The sequence below is a fragment of the Paramisgurnus dabryanus genome, chromosome 2, assembly GCF_030506205.2.
Source record: "Paramisgurnus dabryanus chromosome 2, PD_genome_1.1, whole genome shotgun sequence".
Lineage (NCBI taxonomy): Eukaryota > Metazoa > Chordata > Actinopteri > Cypriniformes > Cobitidae > Paramisgurnus > Paramisgurnus dabryanus.
Window position 1 is genome coordinate 52,172,458 of NC_133338.1, and position 14,047 is coordinate 52,186,504.

Below are 14,047 nucleotides of genomic sequence, written 5' to 3' on the forward strand. Positions count from 1 at the left end.
CAAAGTCCTTCAGTGAATTGATGAGGCATCTTTGATGCTGTACTCCCTTGTTGAGGGGGCGTCGACTTCTGACCACATCAGTTATGGCACATTTCAAAGGTTTCTTAGCTCCAGTCTAATGCCTTAACGTCTTATTAGCGCTAATAACACATAAACCTGTGTAGCTTACATTGAACTTTCTGGAAGAAAACACAGAGAAATCTGCCAATATGTTAAACCAATAAGTTAAACCCAGGGTTCCCACACCTTTGTTAACCTTGTTTAAATTTAAAGGACTAAATGTGGGGACACATTTCAAGTGAGAGCAAGGTTACATCATGTTACCTTTTAAGATATATTGTTACAGTTCCCTTTCTAGGGAACTCGCGCTGCGTTACTGCGATGACACTTTGGGGACGCCTCCAGGGGTAAGTGCGTCTGAATGTGTATATCAAATTCAACCAATGGTGAGACTTAACGACAAAGACAGGGTGACGCGGGAGCCATGAAGTATATCGCTATCTGAAATATAGCCAAAGACAGCTTTACAGGGACGCAGGAAGTATGGCAAGGGAGACGCAGCGTCTCGTTCCCTTCTCAGGGAACAACAGTTACATACGTAACCAGAGACATTTTCATTTGTCAAACACAACTATGCAAAAAAGCATTTTGGTATGAATCAACATTCGCATACAGAAAATATAAGCATTTAAAGCGAACAGTTTAGCACGTGTGCTTAAAAAGTCTAGAATTTTATGATATTATCCTACACTACACAGGGAATAATATGAATTTTTTTGCATAAAATAGATTCAAGCACTTTCAATGACCTGTTTCTATGTATGTATATTTTCAAAAACTTCCCAGGGCCTTGAGTTTTCCCCCCATATTCACAAACTTTCAAGGACCCATGGGAACCCTGATCAAACACTGTGCTATTGTTTATCATTGTGATCAAGTAACCTATGCACAAGAAACCCATGGTTATGTTTGCTGAAGAGTAAATATTTCAGGATTTTAGTAGTGAGAACAAGCAACTAACAACCTAACAATATAAGTCTGGTGTATAGAGTCTCTCTTTGTACTTTCAGTGATAAAAGACAGTTTAACATCCTGGAGCTTTTCCAACAGAATCTCATTAGACAGATGAAAGATCCCATGCACCCAAAACAAAAGGTGTTTAATTTTTAAACCGATTTTATAAACACATCTTAAGTAATAACACTAGAAATTTCACAATTGTGTATTTAAAATAATTTTTCATATGACCTGCCCCACAGAAAGACAAACCAAATCATCTTATTGTTGGCTCCGCCCACTCCTCTCTGTTTAAAAGAGACTAGCTGAGAACGATATGTCTATGTTCCCTAGTGAATCATTTATATGCTCCCTTAAGTGGTCATAACTTTTATTATTGTGCTTGTGAGATTGTTTGGGTGTCTGTAACATGAATAAACACCCAATGTGCTTAAAAAGACTGTTTGAGGAGCTGTATTGTAGTGAAACTGCAGTAGTAGCCGCAACATTTAGGCTGTCAATCATAGAAGTGGGCGGGAAACCGAGCCAGGCCGAATGCTCTTAAAGAGGAAACACACAAAACCGACTGCTTCAATCTGAGAATGAAAACAGTGTGGAAATGGTCATAAATTACTTACATTTGTATATTTTTCAAGTAAAATTTGGTACTCAGGGGGTACAATAAATTAATAAAAAAAACACGTCATGGCCCCTTTAATCTAAAGACTCGTGCTAAATGGACTAAATGGAAAACAGCCAACAGGTGTTAAGATATCTTAAGCAGCCGTGTATTTCCAAGGTTAATGTAGTTTTCTGTCACTCTTGGTTACTCCTCACTAGATAGTGACCTTCATAAATCAGACTGACATTTGATAAAAAGCATGAAATGCACAGCTGGAAAATAACACTGATTTAAACAGGCTTTCGGTCCAACTCAGTTACCTAACCGCCTCTCCTCCTCCACAATCAATCTCTGTTTTTTACATTGTCAGTGATATATTTACTATCTGGAGAAAACTAGAGTTTAAATCATACTGTCCTTCAGTCTGCTCCGCAGCACTTGAAACAGCAGCAATGAAGTGTAATGAATTTCATCTTAATCCCTGCTAACTCGCATTGTTAGTAGTAGAGTCTTACAGATCCAGCTGTCTAAGAGGAAATTAAAGATAATGGCATGTTTCCCCTTTAAAACCAAGTGTCTGGAAAACTTTTTTCCTCGGGGCTTTTCCTCGGCATGCTCCTCAAATGCAGAAGCCAGACAAAGCAGACAGCGTATATTTTGGAAAATGTAACTAGCAGACTAGTGCGAGGTCAGCTGATTTGGACTCGGGAGAACCTGACAGAAGCTGCCTGAGGGTGCATGTAGCCATTTGAGGTGAAGAGAATCAATGAGGTGGAAGTTTAGAAGTGGAAAGAAGGATTAGGTGAAACAAAACATCAGGCTTGAATGGAAACTTGTGGATTTGGAAACTTTCAACTTGGAGAAAGAACATGACTGACACTGGTCCAAAGACAAGTCTAATCATATCATGGATTTCATGAGTCAGTATGACAAAGTCTGCTGCAATGATTGGTTCGTCTATCCATCTGACTGTCCATCCGTCTATCTATCTGTCTGTCCATCCGTCCGTCTACCTATCTATCTGTCTGTCCGTCTATCTAGTTGTCCCTTTGTGGTTCTGTCTATCTGTCTGTCTGTCTGTCTGTCTGTCTGTCTATCTATCCGTCCCTTCCTCTATCTATTTATCTATCTATCCGTCCCTTCCTCCATCTATTTATCGATCTATCCATCTGTCTCTCTCTTTCTTTCTCTCTGTCTGTCTATCCATGTCTGTCTGTCTGTCTGTCTGCCTGTCTTTCTCTTTGTCTGTCTATCCATGTCTGTCTGTCTCTCTCTTTCTCTCTGTCCGTCTATCCATGTCTGTCTGTCTGTCTTTCTCTTTGTCTGTCTATCCATGTCTGTTTGTCCATTCATGTCTGTATGCATGTCTACCTATCCATGTCTGTCTGTCCATGTCTGTCAGTCTATCTGTCTGTCTGTCTACCCATCCATGTCTGTCTATCCATCTCTGTCTGTCTGTCTATGCATCCATGTTTGTCGTGACATGTCTATCCATGCATGTCTATTTGTCTGTCTGTCTACCCATCCATGTATGTATATCCATGTCTATCCATCCATGTCTGTCTGTTTGTTTGTCCATGTCTGTCTGTTTGTCCATGTCTATCTGTCTGTCTGTCTGTCTGTCCGTCCGTCCGTCCGTCCATCCATCCATCCATCCATGTCTGTCTGTCTGTCTATCCATGTCTATCTGTCTGTCTATCCATGTCTATCTGTCTGTCTATCCATGTCTATCTGTCTGTCTATCCATGTCTATCTGTCTGTCTATCTATCCATGTCTATCCATGCATGTCTATCTGTCTGTCTATCCATCCATATCTGTCTGTCTAACCATCCATGTATGTCTATCCATGCATGTCTATCCATCCATGTCTGTCTGTCTGTCTGTCTGTTTGTCCATCTCTATCTGTCTGTCCATCCATGTCTGTCTGTCTGTCTGTCTGTCCATCCATGTTGGTCTATCCATGTCTATCTGTCTGTCTATCTATACATGTCTATCCATGCATGTCTATCCATCCATGTATGTCTGTCTACCCATCCATGTATGTCTATCCATGTCTGTCTGTCTGTTTGTCCATGTCTGTCTGTCTGTCTGTTTGTCCATGTCTATCTGTCTGTCCATCCATGTCTGTCTGTCTGTCTGTCTGTCCATCCATCCATTCTGTCTGTCTGTCTGTCCATCCATGTCGGTCTATCCATGTCTATCTGTCTGTCCATCCATGTCTGTCTATCCATGTCTATCTGTCTGTCTATCTATTCATGTCTATCCATGCATGTCTATCTGTCTGTCCATCAATGTCTATCTGTCCATGTCCGTCTGTCTATCCATCCATGTCTGTCTATCCATACATCCATGTTTGTCTAGACATGTCTATCCATGCATGTCTGTCTGTCTATCCATCCATGCATGTCTGTCTGTCTATCCATCCATGTCTGTCTGTCTGTCTACCCATCCATGTATGTCTATCCATGTCTGTCCATCCATGTCTGTCTATCTATCTATCCATGTCTATCCATCCATGTCTATCTGTCTATCTATCCATGTCTATCTGTCTGTCTATCCATGTCTATCTTTCTGTCTATCCATGTCTATCTGTCTGTCTATCCATGTCTACCCATGTCTGTCTGTCTGTCTGTCTGTCTGTCTGTCTGTCTGTCTATCTATCCATGTCTGTCTGTCTGTCTGTCCATGTATATCCATGTCTGTCTGTCTGTCCATGTCTATCTGTCTGTCTATCCATGCCTGTCTATCCATGTCTGTCCATGTCTGTCCATGCATGTCTATCTATCCATGTCTGTGTGTCTGTCTGTCCATGTCTGTCTGTGGGAATTTTTGGCCTGTTTTTCAACCACTAGGTAAAAACTGTGAATCAGATTGCTCAGAAAAGTTCAACACACTTCTCTTAAGGTATCATTCACATCAACAGTTAAACTCCAAAATGTACAATACATATTTACATACACAAAAATCTGATACTCACAATATTCATCACAGAGAGCACGTAGCTCACGACCCCTTTGTTACCGTGGTACTCCACCATTTTAGGATCAGCCACTACCAGGGTCTCTACCCACTTCTCTGTGCTTACTGATCGCTGTTTAATTCGTCTGTGGCGCTGTCGTCTTTCCCAGCGCTCTCTCCTCCTGTCCACCTGCTCTGAACTTCCTTGAGGATCTGAGAGGGCCAAATATTATATAACCAAACATCTGAAATGTGCTGTTTGAAAGACATCAGCTGGACTTAAATGATTTAATTTAATGATTTAACATAATAATTTAACTCATTGATGTCTGCACCCCAGAAACTGACCTTTGACCCCACAGGTCCCATTGCTTGTGTGCTCCCCAAACAGCGGTCGTACCAGCTGGTGTTCTGATTGGCCAGTGTGCCGCTTATAGATGGCATGGGCCTGTGGTGTGGACTCTTCTGGTTCCGGTTCCAACGGGGTAATGAAAAATTCCTCTTCAGAGAGCTTGAACAGACCAGTCTACAGAGAACAAGAGGTCAAAGCAAACAGACATTTTAAAAACACTTGTGCATACCCATAATTGTGCTTCACTGTGTCCCATTAATGAATATTACTAACAATGCAAAGCAGAAAGCAAAAAAGTAGTTAATATCTGTATTCTACACAATGCACATGCTTATGCATATCGTATATCACATTTTTCACATATCATGCAGCCCTACTGGAAAGACAGAGTCCAAAAATCATAACAAAGTTCATAAGACTGCAGTTATAGCCCATAACAAAGTTTAAATCTTATTATTTTGACCCAAAACACAGCCAGGCCTAAGTAAAGATGCCCTGTGGTAAATATTTGGAACTGTACAGGGACAAGAGTTAAAATAAGCATACTAGGACCCACCAGTCCATTGCAGGTGCTTATAGACGCTTGACCCCAGCTCAGTGTGCTGCTAAACACATCTCCCAAAAAATAGCATAGTGAATGTCCATGGCCATGTAGTGTAGACCCTTGAAGACCACCATATCTGCGCTCTGTCAGGAAGCCAGGTGCCAGCAGATGAGGATTCAATGTGAGGTTAAAGTGCAGGTCCTGACCACCATACTGCAGATGGTAGAAAACCTGGAGCAGACGCTCTTGGCTTTTCACCGTCTCTCTTCTCCGAATTCGACTCGCATGCTGAGAAACGTGATTTGACAGAAAATGTCCAGTTGAATCCACTCTGACAGGATGAACAACTTCATAGCTGGAAAATCCATCAAGAGGAGGATCTAGAAAAAAGGATTTGTTTTATGTTAATTTTTTTAAAGAACAATCACTAAGATCATGCACACAAATTCAATTAAAAAAAATTAAAGGCACAATATGCAGGATTTTCACCACTAGAGGTCGCTATTACACAATAACAAAGGTGAAACTAAATGACGTTATGAAGAAGAGTGGAACGATGGTAAATGTTTTAACCATCCAGAGATGTATGGAATTTAATAATCATGTTCATCGATGATTAGGGATGCATAACGATTAATCGCGATTAATCATACACGTGTGTGAACTGTGTGTAATAACTTTGTATAGATAAATGCACACACATGCATGTATATATTTAAGAATTGTTAAGATGTGGATATACATTTGTATATTTATGTATAATTTATATTATATATAAATACTTCATATATAAATGAAAAAATCTTAAAGGAACAGTATGTAGGATTGTGGCCAAAACTGGTATTGCAATCACAAAACGTGTGGCTAAAACTGGTACTGCAATCACACAGCTGGTGGCCAATATACCAAACGACAACATAAACATCAGTTGAGGGCTGCAACTCCACTTTTTAAATGACAATATCCTGGCCAGACCGCTGTTGTGAGTGATATAAGTATTTGAAATGAAAATTATTTCTTAATGTCTAGTGACATTTCAGGGCCATTTAATGATTAATTGATATAAATTTCTTACATACTGTTCCTTTAATTATACATGCATGTGTGTGCATATTTAGATATACATAATGATTATACACAGTTCACACACACATATATGATGCAAACAAAAACTTTTATTCCGCTATAGATTAATCTTGATTAATCGTTATGCATCCCTATTGATGATATAATGTATTAATTTGTATTACCTGTATGCATTTTATTTGTCCACGATTTACTTTTATTTTGAAAAACTCAGAGAAGGCTAACTTCAGGATGTGTTACTGTGGGTTCACACCAGACGCGTTTGAGGCATCAAATTAGCATCTACCGCGTCTAGTTTGCCGCTTGAACATTTTGAGTTTACTCGTTTTAGTTGCGCGTGAAATATATCGAGACATTCACGCGGAAATTCACGTCACGGGAGGGGCTTCTGCAATTCCGCTCCTTTCCTGTAATCACATCACTACTAGAGAAAGCTCCTGATCGGTTAACGCGGTGCGTTTTTCCGCCAAAGTTCAATTTTTTCAACTCGCGCGTTTCCCACGACAACGCTCAATTCGCGTCAGTCTCGTGAACTAGACGGGTGAATAAGGCGGAATCGCGTCTACCGCGGCGTGAATGAGGCATTTAGTCAACGCGTCTTTACATTGACTTAACATTGAAATTTCTTGCGCTTGACGCCTCTACCACGTCTGGTGTGAACGCAGCATTAGAGCACTAAATTACTAGCCTGGTTAGCCAGACCTACATCAAGATGTAAGGTCTGGCAACTCTTCACACAAACGGCTCAATGCAAGGGGCGGGATATAAGGTTGTCCCTCAAAATGCCTCTGCACGCAATAGGATAGCGCTATGACGGATCAGAGCAACGAAGAAGGTGACGTAGTTACCGTAACCAGTCGGCAAAACTCCAAACACATCTTTCTGGCTTAAAAAGGACTTCAGTAGGGTTTATTTGCTCTTCTCTCAAAGAAAAACATAAGTCTAAGTCCTCCAGAGTCGCGGCCAAAGCCGCTTCAAAAGATAGCTGTTCGCCAGCAGCAGCAGCAGCCATTCTCTGTTTTCAAGTAGGAACCGTTGCAGCTCTGTCGTCATCATGTTAAGCCCGCCCCACAGACGCTACACACGATGTGATTGGCCTGACCAAATTTTGGTTTTTGGACCGGTTAAGTGTATTGTGAGTGCCTAGACTAAACCCTGGCAGCAAATATATTTTGCGGCCGCTAGGGTGCGTCTAGATTTCTAGGCTACTAAATTACCTGTAGATTGATCAGTACTGGAACACATGCAATGAGAAACACAGCGTGTTATAAGAAAAAAATGACCGCTTTAGGAATATACCTATCATTGTTGAAAAACAGCTTTCTGGCCCTACACCCGCAAAACGGTGACGAAATAGTCAGCTCTGTCAAGGGTTGCGTATTAAAGATGATGTCAGAGTTTGGAATGCAAATGTAGTCATGGCTCTGAGAAAATCACTTTGTTACTTTCATCCCACGTTACTTTCGCCCCGGTTATTCCTTAATTTATTGTTGGGCCGTACATCTCGACTGTAACATCACAGTCTGTGTTATGTTAAGAATGGCCTGTTTTCCAGTTGTTTTTTGCATGCACAAGTTTTGCATAAGAAGGAGGAAAGAGTTGTTTTTGTGGCTCACAATATGTCATTATCATGTACAGAGCTTCTATTACTCATCTATGCCTAGGTAAATACAGTTTTACATTCATACAGCACCTTTAAGTTCCTTTACATCAATGTACAATTCAGCTGCTCACAGCTGTAATTTTGAAACAAATCCAAACTCCTGTTACACACTTGCATGTGCTACTCCTGTTTCGTGTGGAACAAATTAATAATGCATGAGAAAATCCATTAAATACCAGCAAGCTCAAATCTCTCATTATGTTCAAACAAAACAACTAAATATTGTTGTATGGATTTAACCCTGAGAGACCCATGCATTCATATTGATTATGCATGCATGATAATTATGCATGACATAAATGGTGTGAAAAACATACGTATGCATATTTGGTCAGGGGTAAACTTGATTTAAATGCAAAAATGCAAGTCTAAGTACACGCTACAATTTACTTTCCTGGGAAATTTTCACAGTTTGGTAAGAAGATATTTCATTTGCTAGCGCAGCCCACTGATACTCACAGACAGTCTGGAAAAATTGCTACACCTTACTGACCTAAAATGTGCATTGAGTTACTTTGGCCTTTATAAAAGCTTTCCCAGAGAGTTAGACGTCTTAAACTGTAATATATTCATCTCAGATCATAACTCACCTCTTAAACCTCTAAAGTTTTCGGAGGCTACATTAAAAAAAAAAAAAAATCCCAAAAAAAAAACATTTTCAGATGATTTACTGTTATGTGCTTCTGCAACATTCTGCAAAACTGTATAATGTGAAAGAAGAAATGCTAAATAAAACTAAATGATTTCTTATTTTAATAACATGTTTCCGAGTAGTTTGCTTGTTTCATGTTTATTTAACCGTATTTAGTGAGAAACCGCTCGTATTTTTGTTTGGATTTGCTACAGTGGGTCCCTGGGGTTGAAACAATTACAGGGAAGAGTAAAGACTAAAATAACTAACAAATCTCAGGACTGCATTCTGTACTCTTACATTACCCCATAGACACAACAAAAGTCTTTGACAGCGTTGATGCTACATCATTGCAGAAGCTGAGGAAACAACATCAGGGACAATGGGATTTCCTCCAAGAAATGGGATATGGAGTGGGGGGAGTGCGCTTCACCAGCGCAAACATAACTCAAAACCACACAAAGGATTAGGGGGGAACAGTAGGATGATGAATATTCAGTTACATTACTGAACTCCAAGTGTGAACCAACATTACTAGATGGATTCATTGAGTGCAAACATGTGCCATCACATCACAAATCATGGCCTACAGGGTTAAATGTTCAAACCCTCTGAAAACAACAGGGCTGGGGTGACAGTTGTAAAACTCACCAAATATATAGCAAGAAGTCATTAAAGGCCCATTTCCCAAAAATAACTTTTCTTAATAGTTTTTGCGGGTTTGCTTTTTACCACCAAGTCTCGTGGTTATTTTTAGTTTATTAAATTTTTCATTTTACATATATTCACTATATGGACTTCTTCCACTAAATGTGACAGACACAAAAAAATGTAAATACATTTGAGCACTACTGATACCCATTATCATCTGTTATCAATTTTATAATATAGGCCAAACTTTATTGTACGCTGAAGAGTGCTGATCCTTCCTTGAATGCAGCTTTGTTTGATGGTTTGTTATCCAAATGCAATGACATATACGTTCCTCAAATGTCTAAAAATATTGTATGGCAACGCCATTGTGCAAATACAAACAAATCCACTTTCCAAGAGACAAAGAATGTTGAAAAATCACGACACATGTTTAACCCACTTACCTGTTTCTTTCTTATATCTCGTTGTTGTTGTGCTCTCAAGTGAAGACAGAAGTCCAGCTGTAATCACAAAGTAGAGAGAAACCCCTGCTGGTCCCCAAACGTTCAATCTGCAGTCCGTCATGGTAAAGTCACTCAGCAAGATCTACTGTCCATTTACATCTAAATAGTTTGCCTGGTATGTGTTGCATCTGTCTAATGCATCGGTGCTTTGGACCCATCACACAAAAGCAATGTATGTTACAACAAAATGATTCAATGCGCATCAATCCGAAACAAATCACGCAACATGGCAACAGTCTGTGAACCCGGAGCTTTGGAGTTTCTGGGGTCCACTGTTGCCAGATCTGCCGGGGCGAACAGCGTTACAGATGCCGCACGCACACAGAAGAGAAGCTGAAACTTTGTTTTAAAAAACTTTGTTCAAGCCCCGCCCTCCTTGTGGGAGGATAAATGTGTCAACTGCGCTGCGCAGACAAAACGCCGTTTGACGTATAATACCGCGAGAGCACACCTCTGGAATCACTGTCGCGATATTTCAATATCATATTTCGAACTGTCTGTGCATCGTGCGCATGAAGTCATCCACACTTGAAACGTATCATGGCTTTTGTTTGATGCTTGATGTTTGTTAATCCAGTATCCGAACATAATGTATTTACCCAATGCGTCTTCGATGTGTACAAACGGCAACACTGCGTATATGGGTGGCGTTTACGCAGAACGCGTTGTTGCGTTCAGTCTATTGTTTATAAATTGCGCACAGATGACACTGGCTGGCGCGTCATGCCGTTGCGTTTTTGTCGCGTTAGTTCAACTAAAAGTTTAACTTATTTTCATTGCACACAGCAGCAAATTTTTTGACCATACGTAACATGATTTTATATTTAAAAAACCAATTGTGCATTCTCAGTTGTGTCATATCTATAAAGACACTGCAGCTGTTTAAAAGTTATACGCAACACTGAGCTGCTGGTGTATCTGTGCTTATCAAGTGCCTCCTCTAGTGGACACAATAGCACGCAAACATATGCCCTGATTTACAGTAGAAAGACAATCCTGTAGCAAGCATATTGCAGATTTTAAATGGCTTAGACTTTGTAAGTATAATGTAAGGAGTGAATTTGGTTACAATGGTTACAATCAGCTGTGTGCTTACCATCATTTATCAAAATATCTTCTTTTGTGTTCATCAAAAAAAAAAATCATACAGATTTAGAACAACATGAGGATAAGAAAATTATGACAAAATTTTCTTTTATGGGTGAACTACACACTCTAAAAACAAACGGTGCTATATAGCACCAAAAGTGGTTCTTTGCTCGTAATCATAGAAGAACCGTTTTTAGTGCCATATAGCACTGGTGAAGCACCAGTGAAGCACCTGTGTAGAACCATAAAGTGCTTTGTAGAACCATATGTGGTCCTATAGTGGTCCTATATATGGTTCTACACAGGTGCTACACAGGTGCTTCACCGGTGCTATATGGCACTAAAAATGGTTCTTCTATGGTTACGATCCAAAGCAACAGTTTTGGTGCTATATAGCACCGTTTGTTTTTTAGAGTGTACATTTAATGCAACCAGTTTTTTATTTTGCATAAACAAGAGGTCTATTTTCCCATCTCGTGTTTTAACCCTGCTGCAAAGCATACAAAATCCAGTGGTTTCCATTGCAAACACCATTATAAACCGCATCAGCTTGTTATCATTACAAAATTTCTTTTTAGGTCTTATTCCAGTAGGATTTCATTGTGCACTGTTGGTTCCCATCCACCAGATAACATTCCACCAACAGATCTCAACAAAAAACCAGTAGAGAATAAAACATCATTTAAATCCCATAATAACCATTAAATCCATTAGAATTTTGTGATGTTTTCTATTGTTTTTAAAATTACTCAAACATGTGTTGAAATGGCTTTGCATGACGTCAACTGTACGGGGATGAGTCCGTCACTGGTATTATCCAGTGCGCGCTCTTCACAGACGGGCGCGCCTAGCGCGCATCTCCATAAAGCCTGGTTGTCAGGTGTGCTGTGATCAAACACGGCGCTTATCAGTAAAGAAACAAACTCGTATCTAATACCGTCTGTTTGCCTTTACTCTGAAACGAAGTGAGACTGGTGATATGTCAGGCGCAAAGACCACTGCGTATCCAGGCACCTGTTGACGCGCTATTATTAGAAATAATGGGCGACTTATTAAACTACACTGGAACTTTTAACAAAAGTTTAATGGATCCTGACAAGTTCAGCAGTCTGGAGGATATCGACGTGACTGCGGATGGGAACCTCGCTTTGCGGATTATAATCTCGGTGGTTTACTCCGTGGTGTGCGCCGTGGGTCTGGTCGGGAACCTTTTGGTTTTCTTCTTGATGAAAATTAGGCAAGGACGAAAGAAATCCACGATTAATGTGTTCGTCATCCATTTGGCTGTGACTGACTTTCAATTCGTTCTGACTTTGCCTTTTTGGGCGGTGGATACGGCGCTGGATTTCAGCTGGCCGTTTGGTAACGCCATGTGCAAAATCATTTTATCGGTCACTGTGATGAACATGTACGCCAGCGTGTTCTTTCTTACGGCCATGAGCATTACTCGCTATTGGTCTGTCGCATCTGCCTTAAAAATCCCTTCTAGAAAAAGGTTTGAGACTGTAAAATGGATATGTGCCGTGCTGTGGGTCCTGGCGACTGTAGCCACGGCACCAACTACAATTTTTTCCACAGTAACAGTTGTTGCAGGTGAAAAACTGTGTCTCCTTCGGTTTCCAGATGGTCACGATTGGCTTGCTCTTTATCACCTTCAAAAGATTGTCGTTGCATTTATCTTGCCCATGTTTATTCTGTCGGTATGTTACCTTCTGCTTTTAAGATTTATTCGACAAAGGCGCGTTAATAATCACCAAGGCAGGCGATCTAAAGTAACCAAGTCTGTCACCGTGGTAGTCCTCTCTTTTTTTATTTGCTGGATGCCAAACCACGCGATCACTCTTTGGGGCGTCCTGGTGAAACTGAACGCTGTGCACTGGGATAAAACATATTACATGGTGCATACTTACATTTTCCCGCTGACTGTTTGTCTTGCCCACACAAACAGTTGTCTAAATCCAGTTTTGTATTGTCTCATGCGAAGGGAGTTTAGGAAAATGCTGCATAGTTTATTTTGGCGCATGTCGTCACCTGCTTCTTCCAAAGCTGGAAAATTACATGGATACAGTGGTGGCATCAATCACGATCAAGATGACGCACACATTGGGGTTCATTTAAACGTGATGGGCACTCTGCAGTCCAGCCATCCCGCGACTGTACCACAATCTTAACAATATAAAGGTCTTTGTCAGGTTCAATAACAAACCTTTAACCTCCACATTTATCTCTCACAAAAGGCTCTTTACAGTGGAAAAAAAGGTAAGAAATGTTTTTTGTATGAAGCTTCCTGAAAGGTTCCTTGGGGAACCATAAAATGGTTCTTCTATAGACTATAGTATCACTGTCAGAGCAACACCAGCAGTTATGTCCAAATTTCAGGCAAAACCGTTCTATTTCATCATAAACAATCTGATAACTGGGCTTTAAGTGTAAAAAACCGAACTTGTCCTCTAAAAAAGCCTGGTGAAAGGTCCCCTTTAAAGAACTTTGTAACTACAAAGAACAGTTCTTCAGTTAAAAGGTTCTTTATGGAACCCTTCATCCAGAAATTATTCTTCTTTGACATCGTAAAGCACCTTTATTTTTAAGAGTGTATGGATTACCAATGCAAAATACAGTATGCATATGCAAGACCCTACCTGTGAAAACCAGGCTAAAGTATCACTGATTTCACACTGATTTAAATTTTTGACAGTCAATATTAAATATAGCAAGGTTATGTTTTTACAGAATGGTCTTTACATTATGGCTTATGTAGAAACAGTAAGTTACAACAAAAAAAAATGACTTTAGCTGGGTTTTCACAGACTGGGTCACATATTTGTTTTGTAATCTCAACAACACTGAAAACGAATCTCAAAACAATCGTCATGGTCTGTGCATCATTGTGTCACAAGTTGTCACAGTGTATTTGTCAATTTGAAATGTGAAAAAATATACTGAAGATG

The 14,047-nt window shown here is 40.1% G+C and overlaps 2 protein-coding genes across 2 annotated transcripts in view; one reads left to right on the forward strand and one right to left on the reverse strand.

The window, feature by feature from the left end:
• The window catches only part of adamts7 (a disintegrin-like and metallopeptidase (reprolysin type) with thrombospondin type 1 motif, 7), a 72,265-nt gene extending 61,946 nt beyond the window's left edge, over positions 1-10,319 (reverse strand). The window contains exons 1-4 of the mRNA XM_065261628.1: positions 9,951-10,319; positions 5,486-5,853; positions 4,926-5,103; positions 4,597-4,790 (exon numbers count right to left, since the gene is read on the reverse strand). Coding sequence (XP_065117700.1) covers positions 4,597-4,790; positions 4,926-5,103; positions 5,486-5,853; positions 9,951-10,071 — 861 coding nt within the window. The 5' untranslated portion in view covers positions 10,072-10,319. The remainder of the gene's footprint in view (positions 1-4,596; positions 4,791-4,925; positions 5,104-5,485; positions 5,854-9,950) is intronic.
• A 1,620-nt stretch (positions 10,320-11,939) lies between these two features.
• rxfp3.3a2 (relaxin family peptide receptor 3.3a2) lies at positions 11,940-13,270 on the forward strand. Its single transcript, XM_065261415.1, has one exon. The coding sequence runs from the start codon at positions 12,140-12,142 to the stop codon at positions 13,268-13,270; it is 1,131 nt and encodes a 376-aa protein (XP_065117487.1). The 5' UTR covers positions 11,940-12,139.
• Positions 13,271-14,047: the final 777 nt, after the last annotated feature.